Raw genomic sequence first — 22793 nt, 5'->3', positions numbered from 1 at the left:
AACCCTACACAGTTAACAGGTTGAACACACTAAGCTACACAGTTGGGAAAAATAACATGACTTAATCCCTAATTTGCCTCGGTGTGTTCTACATCTATATCCTCAACAAAATGTCTTAAACTAGGCCTAAGAATGCCTAGAATGGGATGAGGATGCAAAGATGTATATTTAAAAGCATTTTTAGAAAAACAGAGTCCCGCTCGAGCGCAGGTTTCCCCGCTCGAGCGGACATGCAACAAAGGTACACGCTCGAGCGTAAACTTTCCCGCTCGAGCGTACTGTAAAAGTACTGGATGGGTGAAATCTCCGCTCGACGCCCGCTCGAGCTTGAGACATGACTCCGCTCGAGCGCCCAATCCTCCGCTCGAGCGGACTGTAAAACAGTGCAAGATGCTGGAAGCTCGATTTTCCCGCTCGAGCGGCACTTCCCCCGCTCGAGCGGACGACGGAAATCTGGAAATCCCAGATTCGAGCTCCAGGTCCAAAACCAAGCTCAAAAGCATCAAAACCAATCCTCTTGGGCCCATTTTCTGGAAAACATTTATAAACACATAGGATATCATGTTTCAAAGCTCAATTTTAAGAAATCAAAGCACAAGGGTGTTTAATTCAAACCCAATTTAAACCATTTTTTCAAGCACAAGATGAACATGCAAACATGCATGAATTCAAACCATTTTGAAGCTTCAATTTGATGCTCTCAGGAGCCAATTCTTTTCAAAACATGGTGAAATCATGGACTTAAACATGATTATGAACATGCATGTAACCCTTTGCCATGAAAACAACTCAAACATCTACAATACAAACATGCATGCATGAAATGAGCTTCAAATCAACAACAATGAACCAAAATATGACTTAGTTCTACAATGAAGCATGACTCATGCAAGAACTAGCTCAAACACATCAATAAAGGTTGAGTTCCCTTACCTAGAGCCTCAATTCCAAGTGTAGGACCACAAAGCAACAATCAACCTTCAATTCTCTTCAAATTCTAAGCAATATTGAAATGAACTCAAGACTCTCACTTCCTCTCTCTCTAAATTCGGCTAGAACAAGAAGAAATGGATGAGCAAATGTGTTTGGCTCAAGTATAATGAGCTCAAAGTGTAGAGGTAGTGGCCCACTCAAGGGCAAAACGGTAATTAAGTCCAACTCTTTAATTAGCATATTTTAATCTAATTTAATCATACCTAATCAGTTTTCAGGTAAATACACCACAAAATCACATAAATTATGATGATCATTAAACATCAATCAGTTTCTAATTCGGCCGCCGATAAGGCCTTCAATTAGCAGTTTAAACATATAAGTATGAACAGATAATCATACAATCAAACAGATAGAATGCAATTTAACTAACATATACTCAATCAATTCAGTTTCCAAATTCGGTCAGTCAGTTCAATATTTCATTCAGTTCGATTATCAGTCATGATCAGTTCAGTTATCGGTAATCAATGTTTAACGGTAATCAGTGGTGAGGGTTATTACACAATCAGTCCTTACAGAAATTGTGATTGCCAACCAATTATCAGACGATTGTGTTTTAGTTCTTTTCAGCCTCAATGAAGAGGACTTTTACTGGTGGCTTGACTTAGGAGAAGTTAATAGAAATAACAGTAATATGAAGAACAATTGAAGTATTTCATAAAAATGAACACTTACAATGGTCCGAACTCAGCCTCAGAGAGGTTTACAACAACAATCTACTTGAATCTACTTGAAGCTACTCCTATGAATCGAAGTGCAGTGCGCGTATTTAAAGTGCAGGTATTTAAAGAACAGGTATTTAAAGACTGGAAATGTAAAAGACTGGAAAAGAAAATATATGAAGTAAATGACTGATTTGTATGATCTGAGTCCGTCCTTTTTTCTGGGGGCTGCCCTGCTATTTATACTCGTCAGTGATGACCTTCGAACTGCACTTCAAACCGTCGAACTGCTCCTCCATGATCGCTGATCATACTTCCTTACAAGTAGCTCCATTACGCCATTACTGGCAGTTAAGCTTCCCTCTTGTACTTGAATTTGAATATGAGTAACCGTTGAAGATATGTCATCTTGCATCCCGTTATTAATCTAGTGTTACTCAGATCATGTGAGGACCAATATTTATTGCTACGTGTACGATCGGGATTAAAGGCTTGAATAACCTTCCTTTATTACCCTTACTCTGCCATGTGTCGAACTGTAACTGGCTTTTACAAAATATGTAGCCAACAGGTTGAATATATAATACCTTTTGGGTATGTTTGATTGGACGGACTGGAAAATGGGGATTAGAATTCATCGGACTTGAGTCCTGGGACTGTGAATCCCCCGGACTATTTGGTCGGATTGGATATGTATCCTGTGTTTGTTTTTTCATGGGATTAGATGTCTGGATAGGACTATTTTTAGTGAATCCAACGTTTGGTTGGACGGACTGGGTAGAATAAATGAACAAAAGACTATTTTACCCTTTTTCAATTGTTTATTAAGTAATAGCAATATTAAACATATTTTTAATATTTTAATTATTTTTAAATTAAATAAATAAATAAATAAAATATCAATAAAATTTGTTTTAAATCATTACTGTGTAACAAATCATTATTTTTTTTACATGCAAAACTTTACTGTGTTTGTTTATTTACACAATTAAATAAATTTATTTTTTTACACAATTAAATAAATAAATAACCACTAAATTTGATTTAATAAAATTCTGTATAACCTGTATAAAAAATTTATATTATTTTTGTAATTAAAATTTTAAATAAAACACATATTAAAATTTAAATAATGAAATTAAATAAATTATAAATAAAATTTTAAAATAAAACATCAATAAAATATCTATAAAAATTATTTTAAAAATTTAAATAAATAAAACATCAATAAAAAATTAAATAAAATTATTTTATTTTTAAATTGAGACATTTAAATTTTATTGAATTTTATTAAATATAATACATAATTAAATAGTAGATGGTCAAAATGGTCATTTTCACATCTAATCCCAACAGTGAATAGTCCCCCACATTCTATCCCACCCCCCTAGGACACAATAGTCCCCCATATGGGGGACATGGAGTCCGGCAGGACTCCATGTTCGGCGGACTAAAAAAAAATCAAACGGCGAATAAGATCCAAATAGTGGATAGTCCCCCCTCCAATCCCCCCAATCAAACACGCCATTTGAGTATTTTATTTTCTAAAAAAAATTACTTTATCGCTTGATGTGATCATATTTATATTTACGATAAGTATAATTTTTAAAATATATTATTTGTAAAAATATAATATGATCAAATAATTATTGATATTCAATCAAAATAATTTTTAGTAGTAATAGAGACCTCATAAAATATAATTTCATAATTTTTAAAATGATCTTAACCATCCATAACACTATCAAATATAGCCTCCGTTTGGGAAGTGGGTTGGTTTTTTGGCTTTTTTGACTATTTTAGCCTGGCCTTAAAAGCTTGGTTTGGGAAGGGCTTTTTGGCTTTTTTGAGTTTTTTTGTGAGAGAAGAATGTAATGATTATGGGTTGAATGTGGTGTTTTGTTTGTTATGATTAAAATAACATATTTTGTTTTTTGTGACTAAAATAACCAAAAAAACCTGTAAACCCACTTGCCAAACACAGGCATAATCTCTTAAAAAAAATTAAGCAGACCAGTAATTAATACATCAGTAAAGATTGAAAGCCCTCCTCCCTTGTGAGAGTCCAAACATTTTCCAATAAGTTTTTACACAAAGACAAAAGTCTAATAACACCCTGCAAGGGCCTCTCATCAGAAAGAAATTGGTTTGGATGGTTGGTTATTGTCATATGAAAAGTGTGGACCCCAGTGACCAGTAATCACGGAAAAACTCTCAGCCGCTGCACCCAAAACACAAACAGAGGCAGGCATTGCCAATTTGCAACAACAATTCCTAACTCAAAAGCTGTAAATGCAGACAAACTGCCAAATGTTTCATCACAATTAGCCCCCGAATTCACTCGCATTCATCAGAGAACCCTAGCTTTGCTTCAATCAGATCACCTCGAAACTCTCCAGTCTCATTCTCTCTCTCGAACGCTTCTCAATCTCGATTTCTTTGATCCAGGACGAGCTAAACGGAGGTTTTCTTCAATCCTCGTAAGTGATCTGCCATCGCTCTCTCTCTCTCTCTTTCTCTCTCTCTCTCTCTCTATATATATATATATATATATTTTTTTTTTTCAATTCGCAATGCAATTTTTGATTGATTTGATCTTTAAATTCATGCGATTGTGCTAGATCTCACCGCCATTTACATTTGCAAGAACACTCGTTATCGTAATTGTATCTAATTCCAAATGCATAACTCAGCATTTCTCAAATGCATTGACATTGTAAGTGTATTGTTTATTGTCAAACAAATTAGGTCTTTTTTGTCAGGCTATGGTGTGCATTGTGGAAAAAACAACGTCCACTGAAGATATTGATTCAGAATACTCAGCGCCTACAAGGCTGTACATTATTTATTTCTTTCTTTCGGTGTTAATGGATTTTGGAATGTTGTTATTATTATTCATGAACTGTGGCAATTTAAGACATGGTATTTAAAGAAAAAGAACAAGTTGGAGATATAGGAGCAATAGACCAATGCATGCCCTTTTAAATGTACTAACGAAAATATGAAACTGAAGTTAACACAAGGTGTAGCATTGTCAATAGCACATGATTAAATCACGTAACTGAACATATTTATGCTGTGTTTGGTTAGGGGATTTGAAGAGGGATTTGGAAAGGGAAATGGAAAAGGTAGGTGAAATGAGGGTAAAATATGTCTAAATTTCACATAGTTTCACATACTTTTTCCCTTTCTCTTTCCAAATCCCTCCCCAAATCCTCCAACCAAACACATCATTAAGCTAGCATGTAGTTGGATTCTTTTCAAAGGATGTGCAATCAATTTTATGGCGCATGACACGAGACACAAAAACGACATGATATGTACACGTTGAAATGGAAACTTTTAAAAAAGTCAAGATGATGACACAACACAGCAATAATAATATTTTTTTTAACGATTGTGTTTGGATCATAGATTTGAGGAGGGATTTGCGAAGGGAAGGGAAAAGTCATAAAATAACTATTGTTTTTTTCAATTTTTAACATTACAAATACATTTACATCCTATTATATCAAAATAGTAAGAAATCATTTTCCATATTCTACATATTAAAAAAGAAGTATGATTGGAAGGTTTGGGCTTTAGAATTCTTAAATTTAAAAGTACAAATAAGGAGGGATTAATTGGTATAAATTCACATTGTTTTTATTTAATAAGTAAATCACAACTTTGCAAGATATTTTCTTCAAACTTGCAATGTGGTTTATGTGCACTCAAGTGGTGAACACATATGGCCCCCAAGTGTCCAAAACATGTCCGGTTCTACAAAAATTTAAAAATAATAGGACATGTTTGGATGTCTACATACTGTTAGGCCATGTTTCTTTAGGTGGACATGAGCTTGGGATTGGACTAATAGTCCAATAAAATTATTAATCCAATGTTTGGTTAAACAATTGAAGTACGGATTAATTATTTTAAACTTGACTATTAGTTAAGATAGGATACATAATCCAACAAATTTGTAGTCCTAGGACTATTAGTCATGGGAATGTTAATCCAGTCCGTCCAAACAAACATGGCCTTAATGTTGGAGTGTCTCGGACAAGGCACCTTCGTAGAAGTATGTGATTCTTAGATACTCACTCTGCATCACCAACACACGAAAAATGATGTTAAATAAAATGTTATTGAATACATTTGCTTTATTATATTGGGTTTAAAGACCTTGTATCTGCTTTGTTTGCATTATGATTGTGCTTTTATTTTATTGTTGATTCAAAATGTGCTGTTCTATGTAGAACTCCTGCTTGGACTGTTGAGAAAAGGCGACCTATAATTTTGTTACTTGGGGCATGCAATAATATCAACCACTAAACTTGCATTCTATGTAATGGCGATCAATGCAGATCTCATAAATAATCTTCTACATGAAACATGTAGTTCTTATTTTTACTGAACCAGGTGTAACATGTGTAGTTCTTCTATGTTTAGTTTTAATTTATACTTCAAGTGGACTTCTAGTTCCTACTTGAGCACAGTGATCTGTTTTCCTGCTGTTTAATTGGGCCTCATATTTGGACCAATTTTCAGACCACATATGTTTTGTTAGAAGAATGAATTCAGAAATTGCTGATTCATCATCTCTGCATCCTGGTAAAGCCTCTGGTGATAAAGCTTCTGCTCCAGCCGTCTCTGGGAAAGATAGTTCTGCAGATGGCTCATCTTCTAGGCTATCTACTTCTGGCATTTCATCTTGGGCCAAAAATATTAAACTTCCACAGCCAGGGCAAGGGGATTCACAGACTGGAAATGCTGCGAAGTCTACCTTTGCTCGTCTCGCCGGTAGCATGGGATTGCATTTGCCTGCAAAAGCTTCTGGGAAAAGTGAGGGAGCTGAAGGCACCTCAACAACTGCACAATCAAGTGTTCTAGAATCATTGACGAAAGGTTTTGTTGACTCCTCTCTTAGTGCAGTGAAAGCGGTCCAAGTTAAGGCACGCCATATTGTCTCTCAAAACAAAAGGAGATATCAGGTAGCTTACTAATGACACTAATGCTGAGATTATAAAATATTTTTTCTGAACTTCAGTTAAGATTTTTTATTAATAAAATTACTCTTCCTGTTTCATGTGTGCCCATGAACTGTTCAGGTATTCATCACCAGTCACCTTGTTCGAATAGTTGTCTGTAATCCATGCTTAATATTTTGTGTTATTCACATGGTAATTGTATCTTTATTTGTGTATATATGTATATATAATGATGGGAACTTGTCTTGGATCTTACTGTCGGCTTTACCTTGTTTTGATCTATAAACAAATTAGTTGATTGAAAAACTACTTCCAACTGAAATGTTATAAAAAGAAATATGTGATCCTTTAACCCAAAAGAACTATTATATTTTTTGAAATTGTTTCTAATGAAGTAATTTCTCGTGTCATTGTCAGTAATAATCCTGCTTTGCCAGCATATGACTGTCAAAATAAATTACCCTTTCAAGTGATGAAACAACTCTAGCATCCTGCATTCCATCATCTTGGTTGGCTAGATACTTGATAGGTAAATATGGAATTACCCCAACAGCCCTGCAAGCCTACACGATCTATCTTGGGCAAAATTAATCCTTACAATGGAACTCTTGTTTAAATTGACCTCAAGACTGGACAACACTTCAAAAATTCTCAATACAGAAATAAAGTAAATGTAGCATTTACTCATCTTAAGCTACAGTACAGTTTGTTATCTTTAAGCAACAGTAAGCTAAGATTTTGACCTTAGTAAGCAAAGCTTTACAAGCATTTTAAAGATATTAGCTTTACAACAAGCCAATATTTTTGACATGATGGCTATTTAATATGCTTAGAAATAGATGCGATCTTTCATTGTTGCTGGCTTGATACTGTTAAAACCTATCACCTACTTCACCCACTAAACCTAACCCACTACACCACTACCACCTCACCTACTCCACTAAACCCACTACACCACTACCACCTCCACTTCACCTACTCCACCTACCACCTCCACTTTACCTACTCCATCTACCACCTACTACCACCTACTCTTCTATATATAGGAATCATTGTAACATTCAATAATTCAACAATTACAAACATCAATCAATAATACAATTCTCTTTTTCTCTTTATACATTAAATTTCTACATGGTATCAGAGCAAGGTTAAGAAGCTAGTAATTCTGCTTCACCGGCGGGCGGCAGCCTCGCCTTGGCCGCCCGCCGGACCTCCACACATTCCTTCACTCCGCTGCCACAAATTCCACATCTCTCTCTCAATTTCTTTTACACTCTCCTGGCATCAAACCAAGGAGACCCACGGCTCTCTCTCCCTCTCTCTAGATTTAGTATATACAGAGAGCTATGGAGTCTAAGCCAAGCTTACTGAGGAACATTCTGGTTCGACTCTTTGTCTTCGGTGTTCTCATCATCGCCGTCCGATTCGCCTACGTTGTCACCATCAGAGGCAAATCCTGCGATCTCGGAAGCTTCTGCTTCTTTTCCTCGCCGGAAAATCTCAACCTCGTGATCGGCGTCCAAAATCGCAGGTCATCGGCGATCATTTCAAACGACGCCGCCCTGATTGCATCGTCAGCGACATGTTCCATCCCTGGACTGCCGACCTTGGTGCTCGCCTCGGCATTCCCAGGTTCTTGTTCTATGTTACAGAGACATTTGCTTTGTCGGGTCTCCCCGATGATAACATCATATTTACCAAGAGAAAAATCCCATACTGGTTTAAGGAGAAAGGAACTAGTTATGGACAAATAATTGACGAGGTCATGTTACTTTCCAACCCATGTGCACTTTTGTTTTTATTCTACTTTTTGACATACCAACTCATGTGCACCTTTTTTTTTTTCTTCTTTTATTCTACTTTTTGACCCATCATTCCACCACCTTCCTCTTTTTTTCTAAATCATATTTTTATCACCGCCCACTCCATGATACCTATTTTTTATTATTATTATTATTCTTATTAAAACAAAAAAAAAAAAAAAATACCAAACACCATTGCAAACCATTTACAAATTTGCACAACCAATCATATTTTATTTATCTCAGGGAACAACCCCGATCACACTTTTACACACAAAAAAAAAAAAAAAAAAAAAAAAACAACCAAACAAACAAAACAACCACATCCACCGGCGGGATTTTTTTTTTCTTCTCTACTCTGCCGCTGGTCTCTTTTTCTTGCCTCCGTACTGGACGGCCCTTGACGGTGTTGCCTCCGTGCTTCCTAGACCACCAAGCAAGTTGCCTCCTCTCTGCTCCTCCACTGCAGCATATGGCGGATCTCCAAATCGGAACATCACGGTGGCCTTCCGCTTCAGCTCCTTATTTTCCGCCTTTAGCGCACTTAACTCTGCTCGCGCATCCTTATACATGCGTTGGAGCAGAGCCAGTTGGGCGTTTAACTGCTGCACCTCATTTGTCCTACTCTGCAGCCGGTTCGACAAATTTGTAACCGCAGTCATGGTTTCCACACATGACTTCAATGTATACTGATTGGCCTCCACATCCGACTGCACTGCCATTCTTTGCTCCACCGACCGCATCGGAAAGTTCAACGGAGCAAAACCAGAGGTGTTTGGTTGAGGTTCACGGGCCTCCGCACCAGTTATCTCTCTTGTTGACTCGTTGAGGTCGGGAAAGAGAGTGAGTAGACCACGGGATGAAGAGGCCATATTCTGGGTAGCTGAACGGGAAGAAGAGGCCATGTTTTTTGGGTTGCTGAGTGTTTCAGCGAAATAGCACTTTCAAACTGATAATGTTCGGAAGGGGAGTGTTTCAAGATTTGCAGCTCTTAGAGGCAATCTCTCAGAAAAACGAATATCTCTCTCAGAAAATGAAGAGTTTTTCAGAAGTTTTTTCCCAGGTTTTTTTTCTTTGCTTCTGCCTCAAGCACAGCCTCCGCATTGGTTTATATCGACACTGACGATGCGGCCGACACGCCACTCTGTCGCTCACGTGCCTCGCCGCGTCTCCGGCTCACCTTTTGATGGCTCGACGCTTTCTGTCGGGCACGACTTTTGATGAAGTGGGCGCGCCTTTTGAGGGCGCAACTTTTGATGGCACGTCTTTTTATGGATTGGGCACGCATTTTGATGGCACGTTTTTTTATGGATTGGGCACGCCTTTTGATGGCACGCCTTTTTGAAAAATTGGGCACACCTTTTGAGGGTGCGACTTTTTAAGGGTCCGACAAGACTCTGTAAACTGTCCCGACATTGATTCCGGTTAGCTCCTTCATGGGTCCGATAAGACTCTGTAAACTGTCCCGACATTGATTCCGGTTAGCTCCTTCATGGGTCTGACAAGACTCTGTAAACTGTCCCTACATTGATTCCGGTTAGCTCCTTTATGGGTCCGACAAGACTCTGTAAACTGTCCCGACATTGATTCCGGTTAGTTTCTACAAGGGTCCAGCAAGACTCCGTAAACTGTCTTCTACAACGGTCCGACATGACCCCATAAACTGTCTTCTACATCGGTCCGACACGAGCCAGTGTCTTCTACATCGGTCTTCTACATCGGTCTTCTACAACGGTCTGACACGACCATACAGTGTCTCCTATCCTCTTTTATTTTTTATGTATTTTCTTGTTTTGTTACTCTCTCCAAACTCAAGTTGGTTAGTTCTTATCCCTCTTGAGTTTGCGGGGGGCTGTTAAAACCTATCACCTACTTCACCCACTAAACCTAACCCACTACACCACTACCACCTCACCTACTCCACTAAACCCACTACACCACTACCACCTCCACTTCACCTACTCCACCTACCACCTCCACTTTACCTACTCCATCTACCACCTACTACCACCTACTCTTCTATATATAGGAATCATTGTAACATTCAATAATTCAACAATTACAAACATCAATCAATAATACAATTCTCTTTTTCTCTTTATACATTAAACAGTGTCTCCTATCCTCTTTTATTTTTTATGTATTTTCTTGTTTTGTTACTCTCTCCAAACTCAAGTTGGTTAGTTCTTATCCCTCTTGAGTTTGCGGGGGGCTGTTAAAACCTATCACCTACTTCACCCACTAAACCTAACCCACTACACCACTACCACCTCACCTACTCCACTAAACCCACTACACCACTACCACCTCCACTTCACCTACTCCACCTACCACCTCCACTTTACCTACTCCATCTACCACCTACTACCACCTACTCTTCTATATATAGGAATCATTGTAACATTCAATAATTCAACAATTACAAACATCAATCAATAATACAATTCTCTTTTTCTCTTTATACATTAAATTTCTACAGATACATTACATTTTTGGGTATTAAGATGTCACAGATTGATTCTATCCACAAATTATATGGCATACTTCAAAATTTTCAATTCTGAAGATTTTAAGTTCTTTGTTTTTTTAATGGTGTTCCGTCACTTTTGTGTAATCAAATAGCATTATAATATTAAAGTTAATCATTTCATGCATTTTCTCAATGGTCTATATTACTTCTTTGCTTAATATAACTCCTTTTCAATTAAGATGTCACTGATGAGATCCAACTTGATAATGCCCTGGTTTTCAGGAAGGAGGATTTGATCTAGATATGACTTATATAACTGAGAATATAATTGCTATGGGATTTCCTGCTGGTGATATGAGCTCTGGATTTTTTGGATTTGTTGAGGTAAACGAAACAATATGGCTCATGTCAGATTTAATCTGATTATTGACAAGTATATAAATTTATATTAATACTATCTTAGAAATTTGATGCAGGGTTTCTATCGCAATCACATGGAAGAAGTGATCAAGTTTTTTGAAACTCATCATAAGGTAAACATCTAATTTTGAATTCAAAAGTAGTACGTTTTGACATTATTTGACTTTGGGTTAGGATTCTTGTGACAATTATAGAAGGGCTGTTTGTGACCAAGGGTGTTTTTCAAGTTTATAATATTGTTATGGATATGGTCCTGAATTTCTTGGATGGATCTGTGGTTTTATTGCATTTGGTATTTTTGAGCTTTCTACTTCCTCAGCCTGCTGCTACATGATGTCATGGTCAATACACCTTTCTATCTTCAGTGGATAATGCCATTCGAATGAATGCGCTTTTTGATGTTTGTGGGCTCGTTTTCACTGCATATATCATTTGTTATTTACTCGGAATTCCTGATATCTACAATTAACCTTTTATATGCAGGGAAAATACAAAGTATACAATCTTTGTTCGGAGAGATTGTACGATGCTTCATTATTTGAAGGGAAGGTACGATTTTCACCGTCATTTATCTTTTGAGCATTTTCACTGTATTCAAAACTAATTGTAACCTTAACTAAATAAATAGCAATAGTGGTGAATAACAATGCGTAGTTGCTTCATTTTTTTTATTCATTATCAGTAAGCTGGTCTCATTGCTCCTAATCAGACCAAGTTCTGAATTGTCTTGAATACTGATCTGATTATGTTGCAGCTTGTTATCTTGTACAGTGCACATTAAATTTCTTTTTGAAGTATTTGTATCAAGTTTTCCAATTCCATAAGAAGTGTTTGATTCCCTTCTTTTATATATATATATATATATATTAGAAATTGCCCGTGCCTGAAGGCACTATCTAATAAAATTCTTATATTACAATCTATGTGTTGCAAAAATGTTAACGACCATAAAAATATTTTATGAAAAGTGTCTCAAAATTGTGATCAAACAACCAAAAATATTTAGGATCAATCAATCAACCAACAAAGGCTAGATGATTTTTCGTAAAATTTTTAAGAGAAATTATGTAGCATACCCAAACAAACATAGCCCTAAATAGTATATCAAAAAACCATAGAAAGACCACTACATGAAACTTTTGATTGGTTCAAGATAACCTGTGAAAATACAACAAAGAATCAAATCAAAAGTTACATTGATCACAAATTGTTCTAGGACCATCTCGGATGAAACAAACATAAATTTTTAGTAATCACTATTAAACTAAAAATAAAACGATCAAATTTAGATGAGTAAACCAAACCACAAAATAGTGCCATTTGTAGACCTCAAGTACCATCAACACCAACCTTGAGGAAAAAAACAAAAAAGGAATTCGTAAAATCCCTTAACCGAAAAATAACCAAATAACAAAGAATTAGTAACAAAAATAATAACCCTACATATGTCATTATCCACTATCTAACAAAATTTTAACAAAGATATTCTCATGGACCCAGTAAACATAGCTAGGTGAATGGAAGCATAAACATGGGAGAAACAGAATTCCTCCACCCCTTTATGGTTAGATGTACTCATTACACAGTGTAAAAAAAAAAGAAAAAAAAAAGAAAAAAAAGAAACAAAAAACAAAGTATTAAATAACATATGGTAGATAAAGATAATGAAACATATGATACAGTGTGCTTACTTTATGGATGTTACTCCTCTATGACCTGAACATTAAAAAAAAAAAAAAAAAAAAAACACAACAAAACAAAAAACAAACAAAAAAAGAATAATGAGCAAAACAATCAATAAATAGCATGGAATTTACATTAAAAGGTAAACGAAAAAATAAATTGAAAGAAAAATCAACTGACCACAAAATTATCAAAAGTTTGTTTTTGTGTTGGTGTATGTGAGTGAAAATAAACCAGGGGAAAAAAAAAAAAAACAAAGAAACAGGGAATTCCAAAATGAGAGAAGAGAGGTACTTCTGAGACTCATAGGTAGTAGGATTGAGCTTCAAAATCTTCCTTGGGAGCTTTTCTTTATCAACTGATGATGAAAACAAATTCACATCAAGTAAATACATGGTTATTCAAATAATAGCAAACAAATAAATACCAAAAAAATAAATTGTTAGGCAAAAAAATAAACAATTGACCACAACTTAGAGCACAATTGTTTGGATAAATATGGGGAAAAACCCTTTTCTTGAAAAATTAAATTAAATATAATGGGCATAGGCATGGGTCTTTTTTTTTAAACTAAGAATTATAAACAGAGTTAATATACCTTCATTGTTGTTGGATAGAGATAGAGATTCCTTTCTACAGATATTGGCTTGAGAGAGAGAGGGGAGGTAACCGTATGTACATATGTATGAGGGTGATGTAAAATTTTCAATGCTATCTATAGCAGACAAAACCTTCCCCAAATTCATGTCAATGTCAATAGCAATAGCAATAACAAAACCCATCTAGTAAACAAAACCCATCTAGTACTGTAAAACCATCTAGTAAACAAAACTCAAGTCAATAACAAAACCCACCTTCACCAAAGATGTAGAAATCAATAGCAATAACAACTAAGTCAAACAACCCTAAATATTAGCACCAATTTACAAAACTCATCCATGTCATAATGGGTATAATTAACCACTAATTAGGGAAAGATCCATCTAAAATGTTCAGAAATCTTTGGGTTCATAAAATCTGATTATCAAGTAAGTACTCTTCTTTGATTAATCAAAAGTTTATGAACTTCAAATACGCTCAACTGCTCTTACCATACAAACCAACCCAATTCAAAAACCCACTTTACATATAAAATCTCTCTCTCTCTCTCTCTCTCTCTCTCTCTCTCTCTCTCTCCACCATATTCTTATATTTGTATGTGTAGATGAATGCATGTACATACGTACATATGTATGAGGGTGATGTAAAATTTTCAATGCTATCTATCCCAGATGTAGAAATAGAAATCAATAGAAATTCTAAGATGTAGAGATCAATTGTAGACAAAACCTTAACCAAACTCAAGTCTATAGCAATAGCAATAGCAATAACAAAACCCATCTAGTAAACAAAACTCAAGTCAATAACAAAACCCACATTCACCAAAGATGTAGAAATCAATAGCAATAACAACTCAAGTCAAACACTTCACCAGAAACGCATCTAGAATTTCAAACATTTCCTTAATTCTCTAGCAGACAAAACCCATCTAGAATTTCAAACATTTCAAACACATCTAGTACTGTAACATTTCAAAACAAACATGATGAATAAATTACCATCAACCAAATGAACACAACAATCAAATTCAAAATCCATAATAAATAACCCAATTGAACCAATTAAAAAAGATGAATCTTCACCATTAATCAATAAAAAGTATGATGAATCTGCAATAAAATTCAGTGAAACAAAAAAATCCAGAACTTACAAGACATGAGATAAGACAACATTTCAAAACAGACATGATGAATAAATTACCATCAACCAAATGAACACAACAATCAAATTTAAAATCTAGAATAAATAACCCAATTGAACCAATTAAAAAAGATGAATTTTCACCATTAATCAATAAAAATTATGATGAATCTGCAACAAAATTCAGTGAAACAAAAAAACCCAAAACTTACAGGACATGAGATAAGACAACCCAACCATGCATATGATCAGATAAACAATCCGCTTCTTGGCTTTCTCAGCCAGGTCCCGAACTGTCATAGCCGGCTTTTGGGTGCTCATTTCTAACCCCAAGATTCAATCTTTCACACCACAAAACTCATCAAACATACATAATAATCAATGTTCCTCCCTGTTAAAATTTATCACCTACTTCACCCACTTAAACCTACTCCACTAAACCTAACCCACTACACCCACTTAAACCTACTCCACTAAACCTAACCCACTACACCACTACCACCTCACCTACTCCACTAAACCTAACCCACTACACCACTACCACCTCCACTTCACCTACTTCTTACCTACTACACACTCACCCTCTTCTATATATAGGAATCATGAATCATTGTAATAAACATCAATATATCAATCAATAATAATACATACAATTTATTCTCTCTCTTTCTCTATACATTATTTCTTACATGGTATCAGACCTGGTTTAAAACCTAGTATTTTCGCTTCCCTGGCGGGCGGCAACCTCACCTTAGCCGCCCGCCGGACCTCAACCTATTCCGCTGATAAAATCAACAAAGATTTGTGCAACTGTAGTCATGTGTGAGGCTGATGGAGAAGAATTCTTCACCTCATATGACGAGACAGTCTGGAACTGGAAACACTGCAACATTCTGCTCTGGAATTCTGCAGCAGCTAGATTATAGCTTGGTTGAGTGCCAAGCTTTGGTTCTTCCACCCACTCTTGAACTTGCCCAGCAAAGTGTGAAGGTTCATGCTTGTGTTGGAGGGACTAGTGTGCGCGAAGATCAGCGCATTCTCTCCAGTGGGGTTCATGTTGTTGTTGGTACTCCTGGTCGTGTGTTTGACATGTTGCGGAGACAATCACTTCGCCCTGTTTACATCAAAATGTTTGTCTTGGATGAAGCTGATGAAATGCTGTCACGAGGTTTTTAAAAATCAGATCTATGATATTTTCCAGTTGCTGCCACCCAAAATCCAGGTTGGGGTGTTCTCTGCCACAATGCCACCAGAGGCTCTTGAAATCACCAGGAAATTCATGAATAAGCCTGGAAAGAGAAAAAGCTCATGCTAGGATTTGCGAAGTGATTCGCTGCAGGAATTTTGGCTTTGGATGAAACCCTTACCATACTCCACTCATTCTCTCCAACTGTTCTAACTTTTTATTTTTATTATTATTATTATTATATCAAATAATCAATGCACTCATGTTCCCCACTAACAGTGTCCACTTTTGACCCAAACCATTTTCAATCCATCATTTCTCCTTCACCTTTTGCACCCCACTCACCGACTCTCTCTCCACTTTATCACATGGGTTTGTCCCTCTCTCTCCTCCATTTGATTTCAAAAATCACTTATTTTTATTTATTTTTTCCAAGTCACTTTTCCTCTTTTTTAAATACCCCACTTTATTTTGAAACAATCGCACTGATGTTTTTCATATAATCCATCTATAAATATTTTTTATCTATTTTCTTTCTCCCTTGTTTTCTTTCATTTTATTTTTATTTTTTCAACAAAACACTCCAAAAAAAAAAAAAAAAAAAAAAAAAAAAAAAAAAAAAAAAAAACAACAACAACATTTTACAAACTTGTCATTTCTTCATGCCGAGGATCAACCCCGATCAGCATTTTACACCATAAAAAAAATAAAAAATAAAAAATAAAAATAAATAAAAATAAAAAAAAACACAAAACAAAACAAAACACAACCAACACAAATCGGAACAGTGGGATTTTTCTTCTCGCCTATTCTGCCGGTCTTTTCTTCTTGCCACCGTCTTAGGCGGCCCTTGCCGGTGTTGCCTCCGTGTTTCCCACTCCACTGGGCATGATCACTACTCCCTGCTCCTCCACTGCAGCATATGGCGGCCCTCCAAATCGGAACATAAAATTGGCCTTCCGCTTCAGCTCCTTGTTTTCCGCCTTTAGCACACTTATCTCTGCTCGCGCATCCTTATACATGCGTTGGAGCAGAGCCAGTTGGGCGTTTAACTGCTGCAATTCATTTGTCCTACTCTGCAGCCGGTTCGACAAATTTGTAACCGCAGTCATGGTTTCCACACATGACTTCAAGGTATACTGATTGGCCTCCACATCCGACTGCACCGCCATTTTTTGCTCCACCGACCGCATCGGAAAGTTCAACGGAGCAAAACCAGAGGTGTTTGGTTGAGGTTCACGGGCCACCGCACCTGTTATCTCTCCTGTTGACTCGTTGAGGTCGGGAAAGAGAGTGAGCAGACCACGGGAAGATGAGGCCATGTTCTGGGTAGCTGAACGGGAAGAAGAGGCCATGTTTTTTGGGTTGCTGAGTGTTTCCGAGAAGGGTTGGATACAGAGTATTTACAGATTGTTTCAGAATGACAAGTTCAGAGGTTTCAGTCTGGTTTGGTTTCCTCCGCCTCCGCATTGGTTTATATTGACACTGACGACGCGGCCGACACGCCGCTCTGTCGCTCACGTGCCTCGCCGCGTCTCCGGCTCACCTTTTGATGGCTCGACGCTTTCTGTCGGGCACGACTTTTGATGAAGTGGGCGCGCCTTTTGAGGGCGCAACTTTTGATAGCACGTCTTTTCATGGATTGGGCACGCCTTTTGATGGCACGCCTTTTTTGAAAAATTGGGCACACCTTTTGAGGGTGCGACTTTTTATGGGTCCGACAAGACTCTGTAAACTGTCCCGACATAGATTCCGGTTAGTTTCTACAAGGGTCCGACAAGACTCTGTAAACTGTCCCGACATTGATTCCGGTTAGTTTCTACAAGGGTCCGACAAGACTCTGTAAACTGTCCCGACATAGATTCCGGTTAGTTTCTACAAGGGTCCGACAAGACTCTGTAAACTGTCCCGACATTGATTCCGGTTAGTTTCTACAAGGGTCCAGCAAGACTCCGTAAACTGTCACAACAACTGTCACCACATTGTCTGCTACAACGGTCCGACATGACCCCATAAACTGTCTTCTACAACGGTCCGACATGACCCCATAAACTGTCTTCTACAGCGGTCTGACACCGCCATCTAGTGTCCTCTACACCATTATGACACCACCATACAGTGTCCTCTACAACGTTATGACACTACCATCCAGTGTCTTCACCAATGGTCTGACACGACCATACAGTGTCACCTATCCTCTTTTATTTTTATGTATTTTCTTGTTTTGTAACTCTCTCCAAACTCAAGTTGGCTAGTTCCTATCCCCCTTGAGTTTGCGGGGGGCTGTTAAAATTTATCACCTACTTCACCCACTTAAACCTACTCCACTAAACCTAACCCACTACACCCACTTAAACCTACTCCACTAAACCTAACCCACTACACCACTACCACCTCACCTACTCCACTAAACCTAACCCACTACACCACTACCACCTCCACTTCACCTACTTCTTACCTACTACACACTCACCCTCTTCTATATATAGGAATCATGAATCATTGTAATAAACATCAATATATCAATCAATAATAATACATACAATTTATTCTCTCTCTTTCTCTATACATTATTTCTTACACTCCCTATAACCCTCAATTTCATAACCCATATGAAAAATAATTCAAAAAGAAACACTAAAATTCAGAAACCCATTTCCCAAAAAGAACATATCAAACCCATCACCAAACTCAAGTAAGAACCAAAAATACTGTAACCCAAATCCAAGAGGAGAGAAACCCATAAAAATATCACGGATTGCAAATTTGTAAGTTGTTGTTTACCTCTAAATGGTTGCGATGTCGTCACAAGGGGAGAGAGGCGAAACAGGAGGGCGAGAGAAGAGAGTCAGTGGTCGGTGGTTGAGAGAAGCAATGACAGCAAGAGGCGAGGAGAGGTGGTCGGTAGACGGTGAGTGGCGGTGTCGTCGTGAGAGGAGAGGGAGAGAGAGAAGAGTGTATGAAAGAGGGAGGATTTGGGCAGAGATGAAAGAGGAGAGAGTTTGATGAGCGTGGGTCTCTCTTCTGTAGGGAGTGGATGGGTGTGTTTTGAAATTTGAAATTTGAAAAAGTGAGGTGCGACAAATGAGGATGGGTGGTTGCAAAGTTTGTGGCTCTTGGGCGGGAAGTTTAGGGAGAGTGAGTGAGAAGGTTTTCATCTCTACCGTCCATTTTGAAGCATAAATGAATCATGACCGTTAAAATGTCCTAATAGGACAATTGTCTCTAGGATAAATTCAAAAACCCTCTTCCCTTATTATATGGATATATGGTTATGAAATTGAAGATTTTTCCGTATTATTGGAAACTAGATCCTCATATTGGTGCTTAAAAACAAAGAACATAAGGTATTCCAAACTAAAAGACAAATTTAGGAGTGTCCTTGTGTTGCTGCTAAGCGAAGCAAACAGCCCCCCCTTTTTTTTGACAAAACAGGAGGAAATTGATTTTATAACTTCTTCCCTGTTTTATTTGCCTGTTTGTTTTCCAGGTTGCATCTTTCCCATTTGATGACCATAATTGCCCCCCGATTGAACTCATAACTCTGTTTTGTCAAAGTGCTTACACATGGCTAAAGGAGGACATTCTGAATGTTGTAGTTGTTCATTGTAAAGCCGGTATGGCAAGGACAGGATTAATGATCTCTAGCCTCCTCCTCTTTCTTAAGGTGAGATTTACAAGTCAGAAGCATGAAGATGCTGTTCTTTGTGTTTAGATGGAAAATTGTTATTCGTAGTGGTTCTATGTGTCACCATTTTTATAACATTGTTATTACCCTGTTTTGCTTCCTTCTACAGTTCTTCCCAACAGCTGAGGAGTGCATTGAGTACTATAACCAGAAACGATGCCTAGATGGAAAGGGTCTAATTCTTCCAAGCCAAATTGTTAGTCAACTACTTTGATTGAATCTTGTAATTACATTACATTTCTTTAATTACTTCTCATATTTTTTTATTTTTCCAGAGATATGTAAAGTACTTTGAGCGCCTTTTAACATACTTCAATGGTGTAAATCAACCTGGACGTAGGTACTCTTCTAATAATCTTTCCCTAAATATGTCATTTTGATCTTTGAGAAGTACTAAAGTTACTCTTTGTAGGTGCATGCTTAGGGGATTTCGGCTCGTCAACTGCCCATACTGGATTAGGCCTTCCATCACTATAACTGATCATAACAGTAATCCATGACATCCCTTCCTACTCATTCTTTTCTTCCCAAGTGCCAATGACATTTGAATCTAAAGAAATAACTAGTCTTACATTTATTTTTTAGGTCCGTTATCAGTTGGCAAATTTCACTTTGGGTGCCTTTGTGTTGCTTTGGCTACAAGCCAACAAGTTGTCATAATTTATTCTGCAATTGTTGTTTATATATTTGTTTTCAAGAGCTTTTTACTACTGTTTTTTGCTCTCGTCTTTCCCTAAGCACTTGATTTGTACGTAGTTATGTTCAAGCTTAGGGGGTGACATGGTAGATCAACATATGGAAACGAAGAAGAAGCTAGTTAAGATTCAAAACTCAACAGCGAGTCCAGTTATTTATTATTTATTTAATAAATAAATAAGGAACTGGAATTATTTTTTATTCAACTTAGAGTCCACACTGGGATTTAGGGAGAGATATTTTAGGCTAATGAATTAGAGACAGCTTTGAAACTAATGCACTTTTTTGTTGGCTAAGTCCTGAATGGCTGAGTTTGACTATTTATTGGGAACTTTTTGAAGCCTGGACCGTTTTATGTACCTACACTTTGCCATGCTTATTTTATACGTCACTTTTTCAAAGTTGTCTTGTGAATGCATGATTTATTGTTGTTAAGCCTGAAGGTGAGATGAGATTTATCTTTGAAATAAGAGTTTCATTGGCTTAAAATCTGAGTTTAGTTGTCATTCTAGTTTTGATGTGTTTGTTTGTTTCTCTTTTTGGATTTTTATTGAAAAGAAACTAAAAATAAACTAAAAGTCTACTTAAGAAATTTGATCTCTGATGTCACTGTTGAAAAGGCTATTCACAATATGCCATTTTTACTGTTTCACTTCTTCTTCTTCTTCTTCTTCTTCTTCTTCTATGTGGCTATCTCATACATGCACATTTTCACTACTACACAGGAATTCTATTCTCAACGAAAAAACATCCAAAAACGAAGGATCTAATGGTAAATATTCTTTCAATTCCATTTTTTTTTCATAGTGAGTGAATATTTGGATTGATTTGTTAATATCTTTGTTGTAATGTATTATTTTGTTTGTTCATGTGTCCCAACTTATACATATGTTTAATTTTTGCAGCCGGAAGATTTTTGGATCCGTGCACCAAAAAAAGGGATTGTGGTCTTTGCTCTACCGGGGGAACCTGGTCTGACAGAGTTGAGTGGGGATTTCAAGCTCCATTTTCATGACCGCCAAGGAGATTTCTACTGGTCTCTAGACCTTCTTTCTTCTTTTGTTTCCGTTACTTGCATTCTTAACCGTAAATAGCATATAATTTCGATCCAGATATGCCTAGAATGCCAAGGAAAGATAAATCTTTAGGTTCATTTATCAACTTTGTCCACCAATGAATGAGTATGCAGATTTTCCCTAGTCATTTCAAGTGTCACTATGAATATCACTCTCTTTGTCAGGAGAAATTGATATGCAAACCATTAGGTTCCTTCCAAGGCCTCAATTTCTACTAGGAATGCTTGAGGCTTTAATCCTTTTTGCATATGTTATTTCCATGAATAGCTTGTCAATTTTACATTTCATTCATTCATTTTTTCTTCTTAATTTTTTTTTTTTTTCAGTTGGTTGAATACAACAATGATGGAAAACAGAATTGTGATATACGATTTGGATCTTGATGGGTTTGACAAGGTAAATAGTGCACCCTTCATGTTGTGACACTTTTAGTTTATGATCCATTATGATATTTTCCACAGTATATCTGTGAAGTTTTTTCTTCTTTATATGTATCGTTTAAATGTGAGAGAAGTAGACGTATTAACAGTAGATCTTTTCTCCCTCTCGTCACTTGCTTTTTAGCTTTTATTCACTCAGATCCGAGGTTCACTGACTGTGTTTTGCAGAGGAAAATTCCTTCCCCGGGATTCCAGCTTGAAATCGTGATGATAGACTACGACGGTTCTATTCCAATAAAGAAAAAAGCTGAACAGCCGAGCAAGGGATCTGACAGAAGAGTGGGAAATTCTCCTTTGTCAAGTGACAAAGTGGCCACTACTTCCGATCAAAGTAATGTTTCTGAAAACCAAGACAATGATGATGATGTATTCTCTGACAGTGATGGAGAGGAAACCGTGTCTTCAAAGAGTAGTCAAGCTCGAGCAGACTCTGGAGCTGGACCTCCTGCACATCTTGAATCTGGCCCAAGAGTGGATCATCAAATGATGGCTCTGTCACTCAGCAAGGAGTCCAGGCAGAGTAATGCGTCCAATGAAGCGAAAATTGATGGGGCTGGGAGATTGGAGTCAGGAAGGATGAGTGACGACATCAAGGCAATTGCAGCTGATGCTTCTGTTTTTACTTTTGGAGATGATGAAGATTTTGAAAGCGAGTGAAGTACCATTGAGATTCATCTAGTGAGTACATTTGTGTTCCAAACTCTTGTAGTTGAACCATTTGGAAACAATTTTTCACTTTTGTTTCTTTATTCTTTCTGCTTTAGGTGGGACAGTATTTTCATTGAATCTATTGAATTCGTTTATATTTTTTGGTCACATTGACTCTCTCCTTTGCAAGTTAGCATAGATCATAACAGTTTGACCCTGCACCCAACTATTTCACTGTATTAAAAATTTGTTCTGAAAGTTCTGTAGTGAAAACTCAGAGGCTTCTGCTACTTGTACTATTCTGTTAGGC

At 37.0% G+C, this 22793-nt stretch overlaps 1 protein-coding gene across 1 annotated transcript; it reads left to right on the top strand.

The window, feature by feature from the left end:
• Positions 1-3683: 3683 nt before the first annotated feature.
• On the top strand, positions 3684-22651 carry LOC114290751 (phosphatidylinositol 3,4,5-trisphosphate 3-phosphatase and protein-tyrosine-phosphatase PTEN2A). The gene is made up of 13 exons (XM_028234709.2): positions 3684-4138; positions 6192-6634; positions 11189-11290; positions 11383-11439; positions 11810-11875; positions 19426-19602; positions 19733-19819; positions 19899-19963; positions 20036-20112; positions 21045-21091; positions 21225-21355; positions 21722-21791; positions 22004-22651. Exons 2-13 carry the CDS (start codon positions 6215-6217, stop codon positions 22490-22492), a joined length of 1788 nt encoding a protein of 595 aa, XP_028090510.2. The 5' UTR covers positions 3684-4138; positions 6192-6214; the 3' UTR covers positions 22493-22651.
• The last annotated feature ends 142 nt before the right edge of the window (positions 22652-22793 follow it).

This window comes from Camellia sinensis, chromosome 1, assembly GCF_055761805.1.
Source record: "Camellia sinensis isolate YWXY chromosome 1, ASM5576180v1, whole genome shotgun sequence".
Lineage (NCBI taxonomy): Eukaryota > Viridiplantae > Streptophyta > Magnoliopsida > Ericales > Theaceae > Camellia > Camellia sinensis.
The sequence above is the reverse complement of the archived record's forward strand: the minus strand, read 5'-3'. Positions and strand labels throughout refer to the sequence as shown.